The sequence below is a fragment of the Oncorhynchus mykiss genome, chromosome 25 (genome assembly GCF_013265735.2).
Source record: "Oncorhynchus mykiss isolate Arlee chromosome 25, USDA_OmykA_1.1, whole genome shotgun sequence".
Taxonomy (NCBI): domain Eukaryota; kingdom Metazoa; phylum Chordata; class Actinopteri; order Salmoniformes; family Salmonidae; genus Oncorhynchus; species Oncorhynchus mykiss.
In genome coordinates, this window is record NC_048589.1 from 6,749,768 (window position 1) to 6,770,738 (window position 20,971).

The 20,971-nt window shown below is 41.4% G+C and overlaps 1 protein-coding gene across 1 annotated transcript; it reads left to right on the forward strand.

Annotated features, from left to right (window-relative positions):
* The first annotated feature begins 456 nt into the window (after window positions 1-456).
* On the forward strand, window positions 457-18,326 carry LOC110504181 (cathepsin 7-like). Its single transcript, XM_036962255.1, has 5 exons — window positions 457-462; window positions 1,847-2,044; window positions 10,728-10,920; window positions 17,770-17,878; window positions 18,134-18,326. The coding sequence occupies exons 1-5, from the start codon at window positions 457-459 to the stop codon at window positions 18,231-18,233; spliced, it is 606 nt and encodes a 201-aa protein (XP_036818150.1). The 3' UTR covers window positions 18,234-18,326.
* Window positions 18,327-20,971: the final 2,645 nt, after the last annotated feature.

Consider the following 20,971-nt stretch of genomic DNA (forward strand, 5'->3'; position numbering starts at 1 on the left):
CACAATTTAGTGTGGCCTTTTATAGTCCCCAGCACAAGGTGCACCTGTGTTATTATCATGCTGTTTAATTAGCTTATTGATATACCATGCCTGTGAGGTGGATGGATTATCTTGGCAAAGGAGAAATGCTCACTAAGAGGGATGTAAACACATATGTGCACAACATTTTAAAGAAACAAGCTTGGTGTGCGTATGTAACACTTACGGAATCTTTTATTTAAAGGATCAACACTTCACATGTTGTGTTTGTTTTTTGTTCAGTGTACTTGTGCATAACAATAGGTCATGTACTTTTATGTCAATACAGGAACTGGTTCTCTGCAGCTCAGTTGGTAGAGAAAGGCCCGGTCCAGGCGTATATGCTGCCCTAAGCGAGACAAGAAAAATTGTTGCTTGCAACACCAGGAAAGTTGGTTCGATCCCTGGACCACCAATTCGTAAAACATTTATGCACCCATGAGTGTAAGTCGCTTTGAATAAAAGCTTTTGCTAAATGGCATATATTATATTAAATAAATGGAGAGGAATTTCAGTTTAGAATGCCCACAACATACACTACCGTTCAAAAGTTTGGGGCCACTTAGACATTTACTTGTTTTTGAAAGATTTTTTTTTTTGATTAACATCAAATTGATCAGAAATACAGTGTAGACATTGTTAATTTTGTAAATGACTATTATAGCTGGAATCTGTTTTTCTGGAATATCTACATAGGCGTACAGAGGCTCATTATCAGCAACCATCACTCCTGTGTTCCAATGGCACGTTGTTGTTAGCTAATCCAAGTTTATCATTTTAAAAAGGCTAATTGATCATTAGAAAACCCTTTTGCAATTATGTTAGCACAGCTGAAAACTGTTGTCCTGATTAAAGAAGCAATACAACTGGCCTTCTTTAGATTAGTTGAGTATCTGGAGCATCGGTACTTGTAGGTTCAATTACAGGCTCAAAATGGCCAGAAACAAAGAACTTTCTTCTGAAACTCATCAGTCTATTCTTGATTTGAGAAATGAAGGTTATTCCAAGCGAGAAAGTGCCAAGAAACTGAAGATCTCGTACAAGGCTGTGTACTACTCCATTCACAGAACAGCGCACACTGGCTCTAACCAGAATTGAAAGAGGAGTGGGAGGCCCCAGTGCACAACTGAGCAAGAGGACAAGTGTCTAGTTTGAGAAAGACGCCTCACGAGTCCTCAACTGGTAGCCTCATTAAATAGTACCTGCAAAACACCAGATGCTAGCCTTCTTGGCAGAGTTCCTCTGTCCAGTGTCTGTGTTCTTTTGCCCATCTTAATCTTTTATTTTTATTGGCCAGCCTGCAATATGGCTTTTTCTTTGCAACTCTGCCTAGAAGGCCAGCATCCCAGAGTTACCTCTTCACTGGGAGAGTCGCCTCTTCACTCCCTGCTGGCCCATATTGACTCACAAGCTGTCCACAGTTGTGTCAAGGTGGCTGGATGTCTTTTGGGTGGTGGACCATTCTTGATACACAGGATAAACTGTTGACTGTGGGAAAACCCACTAGTGTTGTAGTTCAAGACACAAACCGGTGTGCCTGGCACCTACTACCATACCCCGTTCAAAGGCACTTACATTTTCTGTCTTGCCCATTCACCCCCTGAATGGCACACATACACAATCCATGTCTCAATTTTCTTAAGGATCAAAAATCATTCTTCAATCTGTCTCCTCCCCTTCATTTACACTGAAGTGGATTAAACAAGTGACATCAATAAGGGATCATAGCATTCACCTGGATTCGCCTGGACAGTCTATTTCATGGAAAGAGTAGGTATTACCTAACTTTTTCTACACTCAGTGCATGTCTATTGTTGTGCTATCACAGGAAAATGAGGAGGACAGACGCATCATCTCCCAGTGCTGCCTGGGCTCCTTCAATGCCTCCAAGCCCCGTGGCGGCTCTACCTTCTTACCCATGCTTGGGGACAATGATCTGCCCACCACCATGGACTGGAGGGACGAGGGCTATGTCACCTCCATCAAGGATCAGAAGGATTGTGGCTCCTGCTGGGCTTTCAGCACGGTAAGGGAGGGAGAGGGTTGGAAGGGGTTAAGAGAGTGAGTTAACTACTGTATAGACTCTGCTCTACTTAGATGTAGAGTAATTGTTCAGCCTGTTCTACTCTTTTACCTTTGTATCATGTGGTGAGAGCGAAACAACAATGAGTGTGTGTTTGGGTGGTGAATCTTATATCTCCAGTCTGTAAATGTTAAAATGTTTGTATTCGGCTGTTTTCCAAAAATTGTGGGCTGTGGCCCTAAAACTATGCCAAGGTACATATATTTGAAGTCAAAATACTTTAACGTACTACCTCTTTGGGCTAACATCCTGTGAAATTGCAGAGCGCGAAATTCAAAATACAAAATTCGTAATATTAAACATTCATGAAAATACAAGTGTCTTACATCGTTTAAAAGCTTAACTTCTTGTTAATCCAGCCGCTTTGTCAGATTTCAAAAAGGCTTGATGGCGAAAGCACACCATGTGATTATCTGAGGACAGCATCCCGCGTACATAAGCATTACAAACATTTTCCAACCAAGCAGAGGCGTCACGAAAGTCAGAAATAGCGCTAAAATAAATCACTTACCTTTGAAGATCTTCCTCTGTTTGCAATCCAAAGGGTCCCAGCTACAATGAAAGCCCTAATAAGCCTCCTCATGCTTTTGCCCAGTCTTCCCCTTTCGGCCCCAGGTTCCGAGGTGTTCCCATTTTCACTTTGTTCCCCATCTCCTCCATTGCCACAACCCTACATCCTCTTGAGGTAACTCAGCACTGTGCTCATCACTGTATATGCTTTCACATCAATGCCTTCAACCTGTTGTTTAGAGTACAATTACCCCAACATCCTCTTTCATATGATTCATTAACCAATAAACCAGCTAACCCCAATCCAACTATGATGTATAAAATAGCTCCCAGACCCAACCCATCGGCATGTCTTACAGTGGAATCTAGTCTCTCTTTCTCTCCACTTCCTCTGTCATGGTGTCTTCAAGCTCACCCATTATGCAGCTGGACCTCACTTCACGTGAGAACTTTGCACCCACCGAGGAGAGACATGACGATCTTTATCGCTGCAGGTGCTGTAAGGAGTACTGTGTGTGAACCAAACCAACGCTGTCCCAACACCCCTGCCTGGTGCATCTTGATGTACACTCAATCCCCAGAATTCAGCCCGTGCCCTTGGTTATCTCTGCTTTCACTTGAGGATATACACACTGCAACAAATGGGTCATTTCCTGACAACCTAGACTCTCCTGTTATGGCAAGATCATTCATTTGTGACATTTGAATAACAGCCTCCCCTGTACTCCCATCGGTCTCCCAGTTACCAATCATGTGGCACGAGTCCTCATTAACTGATATCCCAACAATGCTACTAAAGTAACCCCTGCTACTACTAACATGGCCCATGACTATAGCATCTTTCAATTACGGTCCCTACAGCGACTGCCGTGAGAATAACTACTGTATGTAATCTGTCAAGTGTTCGCCTGCTGTTAGAAATTGAGAGAGATTAATGAGTTGGAAGAATACCCAACCTAACAATACTCTGAGTCACAGGGTTCTTGAAGGTTTACCATAGTGTCTGAAATTCCACCACTATCTCTTCTACTCTAACCATGATCCGGGAATGTGTAATGTTCAATTGAACTCATACTAATCCCTGTATTGTGCACAGTTAGCTCATGGGAGAGGGAGGATAGCTATCTCCTGTAACAATATTCCTAGTTTCTGGGAATGATACTCCTCTGTCACCACAAACTTAATTTATGAGCACCCACAGATCTCCACTGCAGTCACGTTCCACCCCACTTAACAGCCCTCGCCTCCTGCTACATATACATTTGCACATACTAAAACATTCTCAAATCAATTAGTCAATATACATCAGTCCCTCCTCTGGAAAAAATGATCACTCTTATGTTCCACGAAACCTAAAAACATATTGATTTGAAAAGAAAAGAGAAAAAAGTACATGTTTAATAATTTCACATCACCGGTGATGCAACGAACATTATAATTCTGATGGTAAAACAAAATAACATTTTTTTTATGGTTCACCAAAGCTATCATCCAGCCCCCACCCCTCGCCGTTCTGTAGTAACTCTCTCTTGCTGTATCCAAATCATACAACATTTTTATCAATTATCCAACCCAAATTTAGAATGACAGACCTCAATTCCAGCTTCTATATTCAGCACACATCATCCCTCTTAGCACATACATTTATAAACAAAACCTTTTTATTGTCGGTAATTCTCATTACAGCCCCACTTTGTCCCTGTTTTCCTGTCACGAATGGCCTGGTAATGAAAGACCAGTATCTCAATGCATCCTTAGTCTAAATTGTTCACAATGTGTAGACCACCCTGTCCTTTTCCCGGCACTTATCATTCTAGCGTGTCTTTTTCAGATATTGTTTACAGTTCATCTTCCCAATGGCCCTAGCTAATGTCCGGATTCCAATATCCAAATAGATACATCCGTTTCTCCCACGTACAATAGTCTCTCACCTGAGCAGTTCTCAGCACTCCTGCTGCCTGCACCCCGGTTTATGGCTCAGACTCAGATAGAAGTGTTAAAAGTCACTGTCGCATTGCACGCCTTTGTCTCTCTTTCTTCTGCCGGTTAGGGAGGGTTTTGAGGTTCACACATCCTGTTTGTGGTCAAATTATTCCTACCATGCATTAAGACACGCTCTGACGTCACTTTCCATGACAACTTCAAAAAAAGCACAGATCAGAACAACAGTTTAGTTCAATTAATTTATGTTTCAGGAAATCCAGACAAGCATTGACAATATGACAAATTATTACTTTATTTTCTTGATAACGTTATCTCTACGACAAATGTCAAAAAGCATAGCAATATACTGTTACTGCCAAAACCATTTTCAAAATTTGTCCATACTCCCTTATTCTACTAGAGACCTCTCGGAAGAGTTACCAGATCATGAAGTTAGCACCCTAACCCCTCGCAGAAATCCCACACTCCAGTATCCCAATCTGGTAAAATATGTATCGAAACAAAAACAAAAAATGAATATCAGCAATACATACAGTTGAAGTCGGAAGTTTACATACAGTCAATTAGTATTTGGTAGCATTGCCTTTCAGTTGTTTAACTTGGGTCAAACGTTTCAGGTAGCCTTCCACAAGCTTCCCACAATAAGTTGGGTGAATTTTGGCCCATTCCTCCTGACAGAGCTGGTGTAACTGAGTCAGGTTTGTAGGCCTCCTTGCTCGCACACGCTTTCTCAGTTCTGCACACACATTTTCTATAGGATTGAGGTCAGAGCTTTGTGATGGCCACTCCAATACCTTGACTTTGTTGTCCTTTTTTCCACAACTTTGGAAGTATGCTGGGGGTCATTGTCCATTTGGAAGACCCATTTGCGACCAAGCTTTAACTTCCTGACTGATGTCTTGAGATGTTGCTTCAATATATCCACATAAATTTCCTGCCTCATGATGCCCTCTATTTTGTGAAGTGCACCAGTCCCTCCTGCAGCAAAGCACCCCCAGAACATGATGCTGCCACCTCCGTGCTTTACGGTTGGGATGGTGTTCTTCGGCTTGCAAGCCTCCCCTTTTTCCTCCAAACAAAACGATGGTCATTATGGCCAAACAGTTCTATTTTTGATTCATCAGACCAGAGGACATTTCTCCAAAAAGTATGATCTTTTTCCCCATATGCAGTTTTTTTATGGCAGTTTTGGAGCAGTGGCTTCTTCCTTGCTGAGCGGCCTTTCAGGTTTTATCGATATAGGACTCGTTTTACTGTGGATATAGATACTTTGGTACCTGTTTCCTCCAGCATCTTCACAAGGTCCTTTGCTGTTGTTCTGGGAATGAGTTGCACTGAGTTGCACCAAAGTACATTCATCTCTAGGAGACAGAACGTGTCCCTTTCCTGAGCGCTATGACGGCTGCGTGGACACATGGTGTTTATACTTGCATACTATTGTTTGTACAGATGAACATGGTACCTTCAGGCATTTGGAAATTGCTCCCAAGGATGAACCAGACTTGTGGAGGTCTACAATTTTTTTTCAGCCAAGTTAGTGTATGTAAACTTCTGACCCACTGGAATTGTGATACTGTGAAATAATCTGTCTGTAAACAATTGTTGGAAAAATGACTTGTGTCATGCACAATGTGGATGTCCTAACTGACTTGCCAAAACTATAGTTTGTTAACAGGAAATTTGTGGAGTGGTTCAACAACAAGTTTGAATTACTCAAATCCAGAGTGTATGTAAACTTCCGTCTTCAATTGTATATCACAATCTATTTGTAGTAACTGTCATCCCTTTTTAAACCTCACTAGCCTCCCACCTGGCCAACATCCAAATTCAAAAACAGAAATAGTCTTATAAAAATGTATGAAACATACAAGTGTTATACATGGGTTTAAGGAAACTTCTTGATAATCCAACCACGTTGTCAGATTTCAAAAAGGCTTTACGGCGAAAGCATACCATGCGATTATCTGAGAACAGCGCCCAGAAGACAAATCATTACAAACAGTAACAAGCCAAGTAGAGAAGTTACACAAGTCAGAAATAGTGATAAAATGAATCACTTACCTTTGATGATCTTCATATGTTTGCACTAACAAGACTCCCATTTACTCAATAAATGTTTGTTTTGTTCGATAAAGTCCATGTTTATATCCACAAACCTCCGTTTTGTTAGCGCGTTTTGTTCAATAATTCACTGTCTCAAACAACATCCGGTGAAATTGCAGAGCGTGAAACTCAAAACAGAAATTCTCATAATAAACATACATAAAAGATACAAATGTTATACACCAGCTCATAGATAAACTTCTTGTTAACCTGTTGGATCTCTAGGGGCGCTATTTCATTTTTGGATAAAAAACGTTCCCGTTTTAAGCGCGATATTTTGTCACGAAAAGATGCTCGACTATGCATATTCTTGACAGTTTTTCAAAGAAAACACTCTGAAGTTTCAGAATCTGCAAAGATATTGTCTGTAAGTGCCCCAGAACTCATTCTACAGGCGAAACCAAGATGAAACGTCAAACAGGAAATTAGCAGAATTTCTGAAGCTCTGTTTTCTAATGTCTCCTTATATGGCTGTGAATGCGACAGGAATAAGCTTAGACCTTCTACCGTTTCCCCAAGATGTCGGCAGCATTGTGACGCATTTGTAGGCATATCATTGGAAGATTGACCATAAGAGACTACATTTTCCAAGTGTCCGCCTGGTGTTCTGCGTCGAAATTGGTGCGCAAAGCCAGCTGCAAGTATTTTTCCATTTGATTGAGAGGAGAAACCATGCTTCCACGAACGATATATCATCGAAGAGATATGTGAAAAACACCTTGAGGATTGATTGAAATAGCGATAAAATGCATCACTTACCTTTGATCTTCATATGGTTGCATTCCGAAGACTCCATGTTACACAATAAATGTTCATTTTGTTCGATAATGTCCCTCTTTATGTCCAAAAACCTCAGTTTTGTTGGTGCGTTTTGTTCAGCAATCCATTGGAACAAAGCGCGGTCACAACAGACAGACGAAAAATAAAAAAGTACCATAAAAGTTAATAGAAACATGTCAAATGATGTTTAAAATCAATCCTAAGGTTGAATAAATAATCAATAATATTTCAACCGGACAAAAGCTTCGTCAATAGAAAAGAAGAACCTCCTGATCACGCGCTGTCCTCTCATTGAAAAAGCCTGAAACAATGCCTAAAGTGTATAGGCTTTCACTGGAAAAACAGCCTTTCAAAATAATAGTACTTCCTGGATGGATTTTTCTCAGGTTTTCGCCTGCCATATCAGTTCTGTTATACTCAGACATTATTTTAAAAGTTTTGGAAACTTTAGAGTGTTTTCTATCCAATTGTATGCATATCCTAGCATCTGGGCCTGAGTAGTAGGCAGTTTACTTTGGGCACGCTTTTCATCCAAAATTCCGAATGCTGCCCCCTACCCTAGTGAAGTTAACATATATTTTCCCTTCTATATGCAGACTGAACAAAGTACCTTTGTATATTTACCCAAAGACCATGACCCGGGGAACCCAGGATTCAAAAACAACATGTTAAATAAAAAATAAACCAATTCGAATAACTAATCAACTTAGAATTACAACTCTTTATAACTCCCTAAGGAAAGTAATAGTATCTCTAAGTAATGGTACACTTTGAATAGAGTCTGGTGTTTCTCATTCATTATATAATTAAATCCCACCTGTTCAGATCTTTTCTAGTGAGATTGATCAGGCCTCAACAGAAAGTCAGGATTCAGAGCATTCGGCACCATTAAAATATTTCCTCTCCCTTTTCTTTCCCTGTCCTTCAGAACCCATTTCACAACCTTCCACACATTTCCATTCTAGTGCATACCCAATTTAAAACTGAATTGAAATGACCCCATCCAAAATAAACCCCACAATATCAACACCACTAACGCATATTCATAACCAGTGTGTGTGTTCTGGTGAACTGTAGGTCCAGAACACACATGAATGGGCCTCACTTATCTGGGACACCATTTATGGCCTAATCCAGATACTTTTATACTTAAAACTGCCAAATATCACTAACTGCTCTCCTTACCTCAATCATGAAATGTTTATTTTAATCCACCCCATCCTTTATTTAGCATGTCTTAGACACGGCGACATTATCCTGTCACCGAGCCTAACGTAACCACCGCACCACATAAACTAATTAACTTTAGGTTTGGTAACCCCTATACCAATTCCTCGTGACCCCTCCAACCTTTTGTCCATTCTAGAAATCTATTTCAGAAAAAGACGACATGAAATATGTATCTATTTCCAAATAAAACCACATAAAATGTCTCATGAGATCATAAACCCCCCCCCCACGGCTTTCTGAGTTTGCAAGGAGTGTTTGGCCATATAATTAAATGTGTTACCTTTTAGAATCCATTCCCCTGGCATTTCGCCTAGATTCTTCAACCCAAAATACGTTTTCCTGTGGCAGATTTAGCCAATTTCTCATCGTAAGGAATCTGCGATATTTGATCCCTGGTCTCTACTAAAAAGTTAGGTAAGACGTGATCTCATACGTCTTCCTTCACGTAGAAATTGTAATCTATATGAACCACTTAACGATTGAACCGAGGCTACACACCGATATGTGACATTTCCTCTCCTGCTTCTCTCAAAAGGATTTGTTGTTGCTCTTTTGAAAACAATGCAAACGCTTGCCTGTCAGCATTTTCTCTGATTACAGCAGGCTCCATACCCACTTTACACTCCCTTTTCCAATTACCAAAAGCCCCACACCGAAAACAAGACTCTGTCTCCCTACGCTTTGACGTTTTTCCGCTACGTTTCTTTGGTTTACCTTGGCCATTGAAACTATTGTTAGTCATTTCCCCTATGCTCCTATTACCCCTCGCACATCTGCGAAGTGAGCGGAGTTATATTCCACTCCAAACATCCTGCCCTATTTCATCCACTACCCCCGCAGTTACTGTTTTGATCACAGGGTTCAAACCTGCCATCAAAGCAGAAGTGCAAATTCTATCAATGCACTCCTGTCTATAATACACACCTTCTAGTAACTATTTTCCAAGGTAGCACTACCCTCTTCCCCGGATTACAATTAATTGGTCATGGCACTTAATACCTTGTATTAGAACTGTTATTATAGCGTCTGCAAATGTATTACTGGAGAATACGGATGACTTAATGTCTTATTCCAGTATTTCCTCAAATATCACTATTATTGATAACCCATATTTCCACATAATCTCTCATGGTTCACCACCCCAACAGGGCATAAAACTAACCTCTCTTTCACACACACACACACTCACACCCTGCGGTCTCACAGCCACTGCAACTGTGCTTCCACCCTTCTTACAGGTCTGGCCAATAAACCGTTAGACTAGGGTTTTACCCTCCACAGGACTACCCTGTTGTCACGTTTTGACCTTAGTTCCTTTATTTTGTCTTTGTGTTAGTTTGGTCAGGGTGTGAGTTGGGATGGGTAGTCTATGTTCTTTTTTTCTATTATGTATTTCTGTGTTTGGCCTGGTATGGTTCTCAGAGGCAGCTGTTGATTGTTGTCTCTGATTGAGAATCATACTTAGGTAGCCTGTTCTCCCCATTTTAGTTGTGGGTGATTATTTTCTGTTTAGTGTTTTTTCATCACCTTACAGGACTGTTTCGGTTTTTCGTTTATTCACATTGTTGTTTTGTTCGGGGTTCAGTTGTTTCATAAAAAAATAATGGACACTTACCACGCTGCGCATTGCTCCTCCTCTTCTTCCACCAACAACAGCCCTTACACCTGTTCAGGACTTCCCCCCCTCTATATGAAATTTAGCACTCCACAGGCTTTCTGCTCGGGACTTTATGATATTTTTACCCTCCACAGATCTATTCTGCTCGGGATTTATAGCAGTCACATGAACTAACCCAATCGGGATTTACCCTCTACTACTTACCCTACAGGTACCAACCAGTTCGGGTTTACCTTCCGGGACTTACCATTTCACATTCTCAAAACCCAACAACACCAAGAGTTGTCTGTATTGAGGGACTACCGGTCATTACGTGTCTACCTGTCCATTAAAATACCAGGCTCATCAGTAGGTACAAGTACTCTGGTGGGCCATATGGAGAATTTTCCTTCTCCCCTTTCTCGTACCCCTCTCCATGCCATCCTGCTGTGGGGTGAACAGTCAAAATCTCTCCGGGGACTCGTTGACTCTGGGGCCGATGAGAGTTTCATGGACACTACCCTGGTGTCAGAGCTGGGTATCCCCATTCAGCCCCTCTCCATTCCCATGGACGTCAGAGCGCTGGATGGGTGCTCAATAGGCAGAGTCACCCACAATACTACTCGTATCAACCTGCCAGTGTCAGGGAACCACAGTGAGTCCATGCAGTTCATGTTCATCAAGTCTTCTCCAGTACCCGTGGTATTGGGGTTTTCATTGCTCCAGTGACACAATCCGCTTATCGATTGGACTGCTGGTGCTATCATGGGCTGGAGCCCATTCTGCCATGCTCATTGCCTGAAGTCGGCGCAGCCTGCCCAGGGACATCTTCCTGTGGGCTCGGAGGAAGCCTCGGACCTCTCCGTGTACGGGTCTACGACTGTGTGATCGACCTTCTCTTCTGCTATGAGACTCGAAATTGACCTCAGGTACATCCTGTTTCCATTGATCATCCTTGAGATGTTTCTACAACTAGATTGGAGTCCACTTGTGGTAAATACAATTGATTTGGAATGCAAAAACAGTCTTTTAGACATTATTGCTAATGTATATAAAAATGAGAAGTACCTCATTTACATAACTACTCAGACCCCTTTCAGTCCACCTGTCGTAAATTCAATTGATCGAGGCATAGATCTGGGGAAGGGTACCAAAACAATTCTGCTCAGAGTGCAAATAGTCCAGGTAGCCTGTTCAGGAGTCTTATGGCTTGGAGGTAAAAACTGTTGAGAAGCCTTTTTGTCCTAGACTTGGCACTCAGGTACCGCTTGCCATGCGGTAGTAGGGAGAACAGTCTATGACTGGGGTGGCTGGGGTCTTTGACAATTTTTAGGGCCTTCCTCTGACACCGAGGTCCTGGAGGTCCTGGATGGCAGGCAGCTTAGCCCCAGTGATGTCCTGGGCCGTACGCACTACCCTTTGTAGTGCCTTGCGGTCAGAGGCTGAGTATTTCCCGTACCAGGCAGTGATGCAACCAGTCAGGATGCTCTTGATGTTGCAGCTGTAGAACCTTTTGGGGATCTCAGGACCCATGCCAAATCTTTTTAGTTTCCTGAGCGGGAATATGCTTGGTCGTGCCCTCTTCACGTCTTGTTGTGTTTGGACCATTCTAGTTTGTTGTTGATGTGGACACCAAGGAACTTGAAGCTCTCAACCTGCTGCACCACAGCCTCGTCGATGAAAATGGGGGCATGCTCAGTCCTCCTTTTCCTGTAGTCCACAATCATCTCCTTAGTCTTGGTTACGTTGAGGGATAGGTTGTTATTCTGGCACCAACAGGCCAGGTCTCTGACCTCCTCCCTATAGGCTGTCTCGTCGTTGTCGGTGATCAGGCCTACCACTGTTGTGTCGTCTGCAAACTTAATGATGGTGTTGGAGTCATGCCCGTCCATGCAGTCGTGGGTGAACAGAGAGTACAGGAGGGGACTGAGCATGCACCCCTGGGGAGCTCCAGTGTTGAGGATCAGCGTCGCAAATGTGTTGCTACCTACTCTCACCACCTGGGGGCGGCCCGTTAGGAAGTCCAGGATCCAGTTGCAGGGGGAGGTGTTTAGTCCCAGGGTCCTTAGCTTAGTGATGAGCTTTTAGGGTACTGTGGTGTTGAACGCTGAGCTGTAGTCAATGAATAGCATTCTCACATAAGTGTTCCTTTTGTCCAGGTGGGAAAGGGCAGTGTGGAGTGGAATAGAGATGGCATCATCTGTGGATCTGTTTGGTTGGTATGCAAATTGGAGTTGTTGTTGGGTTTCTGGGATAATGGTGTTGATGTGAGCCATTACCAACCTTTCAAAGCACTTCATGGCCACAGACGTGAGTGCTATGGGTCTGTAGTCATTTAGGCAGGTTGCCTTTGTGTTCTTGGGCACAGGGACTATGGTGGTCTGCTTGAAACATGTTGGTATTACAGACTCAATCAGGGACATGTTGAAAATGTCAGTGACGACACCTGCCAGTTGGTCAGCACATGCCCAGATCACTCGTCCTGGTAATCCATCTGGCCCCGCAGCCTTGTGTATGTTGACCTGTTTAAAGGTCTTACTCACGTCGGCTACGGAGAGCGTGATCACACAGTCGTCCGGAGCAGCTGATGCTCATGCATGCCTCAGTGTTGCTTGCCTCGACGCGAGCACAGAAGTGATTTGGCTCGTCTGGTAGGCTCGTGTCACTGGGCAGCTCGCGGCTGTGCTTCCCTTTGTAGTCTGAAAATAGCTGTGCATCCAACCTTACAGAGCTTGAGAGGAACTGCAGAGAAGAATGGGAGAAACTCCCCAAATACAGATGTGCCAAGCGTGTAGCATCATAACAACAAAGACTTGAGGCTGTAATCGCTGCCAAAGGTGCTTTAATCGGGATAGGGGGCAGTATTTTCACGTCCGGATGAAAAGCGTGCCCAAAGTAAACTGCCTGCTACTCAGGCCCAGAAGCTGGGATATGCATATAATTGGTAGATTGAGATAGCAAACACTCTAAAGTTTCTAAAACTGTTTGAATAATGTCTGTGAGTATAACAGAACTCATATGGCAGGCGAAAACCTGAGAGAAATCCATTCAGGAAAAAAATTGAGGTCACTCTCTTTTAAATGGGGTTTCTATGTGGATCTAGATTTCTGTGCCGCTTGCAGCTCCTATCGCTTCCACTGGATGTCAACAGTCTTTAGAAATTGGTTGATGATTTTCCTTTGAGAAATGAAGAAGTAGTGCTGTTCAGAACAAGTGTCGAGTCTCGTGTACTGTTTGTTAGGGACGCGCGACCTGAAACCTCGCTCCACTTTGTTTTTATCCGCTATTGAACGCAGTTTATCCCGTCTTAAATTTGATTATTTACGTAAAAAAATACCTAAAGCTGTATTAGGAAAGTTGTTTGAAATGTTTGGAACAAGTTTACAGGTGACTTATTAGATATTTTTTAGTCATGTTGCGCAAGTTGGAACCGGTGTTTTTCTGGATCAAACGCACCAAATTAATATACATTTGAGATAAATCAACAGAATTTATCAAACAAAATGACAGTTTGTGATGTTTATGGGACATATTGGATTGCCAACAAAAGAAGTTCTTCAAAAGTAAGGCCTGAATAATATCGTTATTTCTGCGTTTTGTGTCGTGCCTGGCGGGTTGAAATATGAATGCCATGTGTTTGTTTGGTGGGGTGCTATCCTCAGATAATTGCATTTGCTTTCGCCGTAAAGCCTTTTTGAAATCTGACGCATTGGCTGGATTAACAACAAGTGTAGCTTTAATTTGGTGTATTGCATGTGTGATTTCATGAAAGTTTAATATTTATAGTATTTGAATTTGGAGCTCGATGTTGTCGAGGGGTTCCGCTAGCGGAATGTCTAGCCGTAACAGGTTTTTAACAACGTAGATTTTATTTTGCTTTACAACAACTGTTTTTTGCTTTGTAAATGTAATATATTACAGTTTTTTAAATATTTTTTACACATTTTCAAACATTTCTAAAAACCTGTTTTTGCTTTGTCATTGTGGGCTATTGTGGGGTACGATTTTATACATTTTAGAATAAGGCTGGAAAAAGTCAAGGGGTCTGAATACTTTCCAAATGCACTGGACCACACTGTATATACAGTGCCTTGCGAAAGTATTCGGCCCCCTTGAACTTTGCGACCTTTTCCACATTTCAGGCTTCAAACAAAGATATAAAACTGTATTTTTTTGTGAAGAATCAACAACAAGTGGGACACAATCATGAAGTGGAAAGACATTTATTGGATATTTCAAACTTTTTTAACAAATCAAAAACTGAAAAATTGGGCGAGCAAAATTATTCAGCCCCTTTACTTTCAGTGCAGCAAACTCTCTCCAGAAGTTCAGTGAGGATCTCTGAATGATCCAATGTTGACCTAAATGACTAATGATGATAAATACAATCCACCTGTGTGTAATCAAGTCTCCGTATAAATGCACCTGCACTGTGATAGTCTCAGAGGTCCGTTAAAAGCGCAGAGAGCATCATGAAGAACAAGGAACACACCAGGCAGGTCCGAGATACTGTTGTGAAGAAGTTTAAAGCCGGATTTGGATACAAAAAGATTTCCCAAGCTTTAAACATCCCAAGGAGCACTGTGCAAGCGATAATATTGAAATGGAAGGAGTATCAGACCACTGCAAATCTACCAAGACCTGGCCGTCCCTCTAAACTTTCAGCTCATACAAGGAGAAGACTGATCAGAGATGCAGCCAAGAGGCCCATGATCACTCTGGATGAACTGCAGAGATCTACAGCTGAGGTGGGAGACTCTGTCCATAGGACAACAATCAGTCGTATATTGCACAAATCTGGCCTTTATAGAAGAGTGGCAAGAAGAAAGCCATTTCTTAAAGATATCCATAAAAAGTGTTGTTTAAAGTTTGCCACAAGCCACCTGGGAGACACACCAAACATGTGGAAGAAGGTGCTCTGGTCAGATGAAACCAAAATGTAACTTTTTGGCAACAATGCAAAACGTTATGTTTGGCGTAAAAGCAACACAGCTCATCACACTGAACACACCATCCCCACTGTCAAACATGGTGGTGGCAGCATCATGGTTTGGGCCTGCTTTTCTTCAGCAGGGACAGGGAAGATGGTTAAAATTGATGGGAAGATGGATGGAGCCAAATACAGGACCATTCTGGAAGAAAACCTGATGGAGTCTGCAAAAGACCTGAGACTGGGACGGAGATTTGTCTTCCAACAAGACAATGATCCAAAACATAAAGCAAAATCTACAATGGAATGGTTCAAAAATAAACATATCCAGGTGTTAGAATGGCCAAGTCAAAGTCCAGACCTGAATCCAATCGAGAATCTGTGGAAAGAACTGAAAACTGCTGTTCACAAATGCTCTCCATCCAACCTCACTGAGCTCGAGCTGGTTTGCAAGGAGGAATGGGAAAAAATGTCAGTCTCTCGATGTGCAAAACTGATACCATACCCCAAGCGACTTACAGCTGTAATCGCAGCAAAAGGTGGCGCTACAAAGTATTAACTTAAGGGGGCTGAATAATTTTGTATGCCCAATTTTTCAGTTTTTGATTTGTTAAAAAAGTTTGAAATATCCAATAAATGTCGTTCCACTTCATGATTGTGTCCCACTTGTTGTTGAATCTTCACAAAAAAAATACAGTTTTATATCTTTATGTTTGAAGCCTGAAATGTGGCAAAAGGTCGCAAAGTTCAAGGGGGCCGAATACTTTCGCAAGGCACTGTATATACAGATATTTAATACAGACTACATCAAATATAAGTGAGAATTTACAAAATTATCCAATGGATAATGATCATTTTCTAGGGGGAAAAAGTATAGGTCCGAAAACATAAATTTGCACCTCCTTTTTTCATTTGGGCCAAGGCTCAGGCAGCCAAGTGGACACAAGGCTCTTTGGCTCATCTCAGTCAAAAATAGGAATAACTTTGCATCTGTTTCTGATTAATATGCAATGCCATGCTGGTAGGTGGAAACATTCAAATGAACCCATTCCTGAAACGTAGGCTGTCATTTCACAGGAAAATATACCACATTCACACAGATTTGCACGAAGTGGGCAGTTTTTACCTAATGAATACACCCCAGATCTTGATAGAAGTTGTCTTTAGGTACAGATTTGCATCAGATGGGCTTTAGGGAGAGCCAATGGTTAAGCATTAGAAATGAGAAATGCCAAACTGACCTTAGATCAGTGTATAGATAGGATCAAATTCATCCTTCTTTCACGCCAGCCCACATCAGCCCCACACAGAGCAGTAGTAGGCTGCAGGGTTAGTCTCAATTCACAATTTAAATGAGAATGCCTCATAAATTCCGATTCAATTCTTGAATTTGAATTTAATTTGAATTGAAGTAGTAAACAGGATACAAAATTGCAATTACAATTTGAATGAAAGGAAATAGAATTGAAGTGAAATTCAATTAAATTCAAATTATTCTATTCCGTAATAGGTGTAGTATCTGCAAGAATGAACTGTCAGATTCAATGAAATTCATGTTCTATGACTGAGTGGAATTTATTTTAATTGCACTGAATTAATTTCTACTTCCTGTCACTCAAATTCTAAGTCTACATCTTGTGGGGTATGGCCATTTCAATTCTAATTCAATTCATGAATTGAATTGGAGTCAATTCCAACATTCTGAATTGACCACCTCCTGACTCAAGGAAGAAGCACAACAGTGACATCTAGTGCAAATGCTTAGTGGTGCAATATAATCAGACGACAATGAGCAGACAGTTGAGAGCATTATTTTACAATTACACGTTTAGGTGTGAATATAATATATGTGCTTACTTATACCTTTTGGCAATAATATGCTATTTTTGGCCAATTTTAAGAATACTTAATATTTTAACATACAGTCTAAATAATGATTTTCTACTGAAGTTTTGCTGCTATTGCTGCTGTCTTTTTTTTTGACATGCCTCTTTCCAGATGAATAAGGTAAGACCTTTTAAGAACCGGCTCTCTCTAGATTAATCAAATTAGTATTTTTAAGACACGACTTTCTCCAACCTCGACCTACACTTGTCATCTTGGTCAAACTTTAAACACACTATAACTTATAAAGCGTAATAAACCCTTCATAAACCCTTTATAAACCATTTATAACCTTAACCCTTTAGCTAATAACAGGTCGTGACATCTGGTTCTTTAACAAACGTGGCATTGGTTTTACACTACCCTTTAATTAGTATGACATTTTCTCATGAATGATTTCTGAAGCATTTATGTAGGTAGGCCTTATAAAGGGCTTATGAAAGCTTCATTGAGACTCCATAAGTTATGGTTCATAACTGTGTACTGAATGATCTGTGACTTATCTTCTTTCTTAGATGTACAGTAATACTCCCTGTGTGTTTTGTACATTGAAAGCAATGTATTGACTTGGGCGTCAACAGTCATGATACATAACCTTTGCAAAATATTAAATGTGACACATATAAACTGATACCAGGCTGATTGTGTGTACAGTATATTGAGAATAACTGAATTGTTGTTCATTCCCAGGTGTCTATGATGAGCCAGACTGCAGCAGCGATCAGCTGGATCACGGTGTGCTGGCTGTGGGTTATGGCACTAGTGATGATGGCCAGGACTACTGGCTGGTGAAGAACAGGTAAACAACATGCTGTATGAAATCAAGCTAGGCCTATCTGATTGGTCAAGAGCAACCATAAGCCAATGGTGTTGCAGTTGCATTTCCTAATCTCAGCACTGTCAGAGACGGGCTCTCTTATTAGTTAGAATGGGATCTAATGTGCCAAGAACAAACTATGATGCTTAAAAAAGGTGGTTTAAGCAGTCCAACACACTATCAATGTTGCTATGTCATTGCTAAATGCTAAGTGTTTGCTTGATGTGTGTGTTCTAGCTGGGGCCTTGACTGGGGAGATAAGGGCTACATAATGATGTCCAGGAATAAGCACAACCAGTGTGGCATCGTCACGGCTTCCAGCTACCCCCTGGTCTAAGGGTGAGTCTTGCGGGCATCAGTGTCTATTACAACTACTGTATATCTATACTCGCTTACTATCTCATAAGTTACCATAGCATTAGATCACAACTATATCTATAGTTTAATAACCAAGAGCTCTATTCAATCCGTATTGCGGAAGTTCAGCTTGACTGAAATTTGAAAGCAATTTTCCTGTGTTAATGGAGACTTCATCCACTGCTTTAATGACCTTTAAATTTCTATCGCGCAATCGGTAACGCTTCAGCGATACAGATTAAATAGACCCTACTAGCAGTGTCTATCCCAACTGCATATTACTCAAATGATAAACATGATCAGCTGATATTAAACTACAGCTTTACTGTGTATACTCCCTCCCAGACAGAAGGGCCTTTGTGTACTGAGTAAACATTCCTATTGGATTGAAGCAGATCCAGAAGTAAACAAAACGTATATGCTTTGCAAGGCCAAAAGTTAATTCCGTTTGGCAATTCAGCACACATTTTCCCACAAACATATCAAAGCAACTTAATCATTGTCATGCACAGTGATTCATCTTCATTTAAGACAGTTTTTCCACAGCATGAAAATAATCCTGCAGCAACAGGATATGTTAATTGTTATTTGGATGGTAATCCTTGTAGGGGTTGATACAAAACAAAAATCTAGTCTGAAATTTCAGTGTTTCCACTTTTTACAAACTTCAGAAGTTTTTTAAAACCTCCCCTGCAACAGGGTGATCAAATGTGGCGGGGGGGGGGGCTCTATGTGATACTGATCACACTCCAGATGTAGGATCTTAATTTGAGCCAGTTTGCTACAGCAGGAAAATTATCTTGCAGTAACAGGAAATGTGAATTATTATGTGGATTATAATTAATGGCATTTTTTTGTAGAGACTGATACATTTTACATCAGGGCAAATCAAGTCTGACATTTTTAAGTGGAAATTACAAACTTCAGAAGAATTTTTAAACCTTGAATACACTACAAGTTTGCATTTCCTGCTATGCAGGAAAATTCTTATCGACAAAAGTGTTCAAATTAAGATCCTACATCTGTTTACATTTTTGTACATGTAGATATCGTTGATCTTGTTCGATAAAGCCATTGGACGTCTTTCTGTGATGTTCCTATTGGCGGATGAATTGCTAAATTAACAAGCCGACACACATTTTTTTCTGGTCTCTGAAAGACTACAACTCGTGTGGGGTGGTGCCTTGTGCTCTGGGCCCCATCTCTCACCCAAGGCAGGCTTTTTTGAAAGGGAGGCAGACACTAACAGCACTATCCTTTGGGCAAAATTGAAAGAACTGACCAGACTGCAATGACTTCAAGTGATTCCTCTCATCAACACGAATTTGACAATGGAGCATTTTTTTTATGTTCATTTAGCTCCATGGTGACATTCAACCATAGATATTTCACCCGGAAGACGATTCAAAACAAATAGTTGGATTTAGCTAGAAGCTGAGCTACAGCTGATGCCGGCAGCAAGAGGGCAGATGACAAATACGGTGGCTAGCTAAGTTATTCTTACTGCAAGCCACCTAGCTAGCTAACTTTAGATTAACTACTAAAACCCATTTTGTGTTTTGCTGACTAACGTTAACATACTATATCACAGTAGGGGGAAATTATTATTATTAGTAAAATCTCTTCTCTTTTTAGTCGTAGACACAGGACATTCGGAAAGTATTTAGACCCTTTGACTTTTTCCACATTTTGTTATGTTACAGCCTTATTCTAAAATTGATTAAATTCCTTTTTTTCTTCATCAATCTACACACAATACCTCAGAATGACAAAGTGAAAACAGGTTTAAGAAATTTTAGCAAATGTATAAAAAAATACATAAATATTCAGACCCTTTGCTATGAGATTCGAAATTGAGCTCAGGTGCATCCTGTTTCTATTGATCATCCTTGGGATGTTTCTACAACTTGATTGGAGTCCACCTGTGGTAAATTCAATTGATTGGACATGATTTGGAAAGGCACACAGCTGTCTACATAAGGTCCCACAGTTGACAGTGCATGTCAGAGCAAAAACCAAGCCATGAGGTGGAAAGAATTGTCTGTAGAGCTCCGAGACAGGATTGTGTCGAGGCACAGATCTGGGGAAGGGTACCAAAAAATGTCTGCAGCATTGATAGTCCCCAAGAACACAGTGACCTCTATCATTCTTAAATGGAAGAATTTTGGAACCACCAAGACTCTTCCTAGAGCTGACCGCTCGGCCATGGTGAGCAATCAGGGGAGAAGGGCCTTGTTCAGTGAGGTGACCAAGAACCTGATGGTCCCTCTGACAGAGCTCTAGAGTTTCTCTGTGGAGATGGGAGAACCTTCCAGAAGGACAACCATCTCTGCAGCACTCCACTAATCAGGCCTTTATAGGACAGTAGAGTGGTCAGGCGGAAGCCACTCCTCAGTAAAAGGCACATGACTTTGCCAAAGGCACCTAAAGGACTCTTAGACCCTGAGATTCACTGGTCTGATGAATCCAAGGTCGAACTCTTTGGCCAAGTCTGGACGTGACAGCGAAACATGGTGGCAGCATTATGCTGTGGGGATGTTTTTCAGTGGCAGGGAGTGGGAGACTAGTCAGGATCGAGGGAAAGGTGAATGGAGCAAAGAACAGAGAGATACTTGATGAAAACCTGCTCCAAAGTGCTCAGAACTTAGGATTGGGGCAAACGTTCACCTTCCAACAGAACAACAACCCTAAACACACAGCCAAGACAGCACAGGTGTC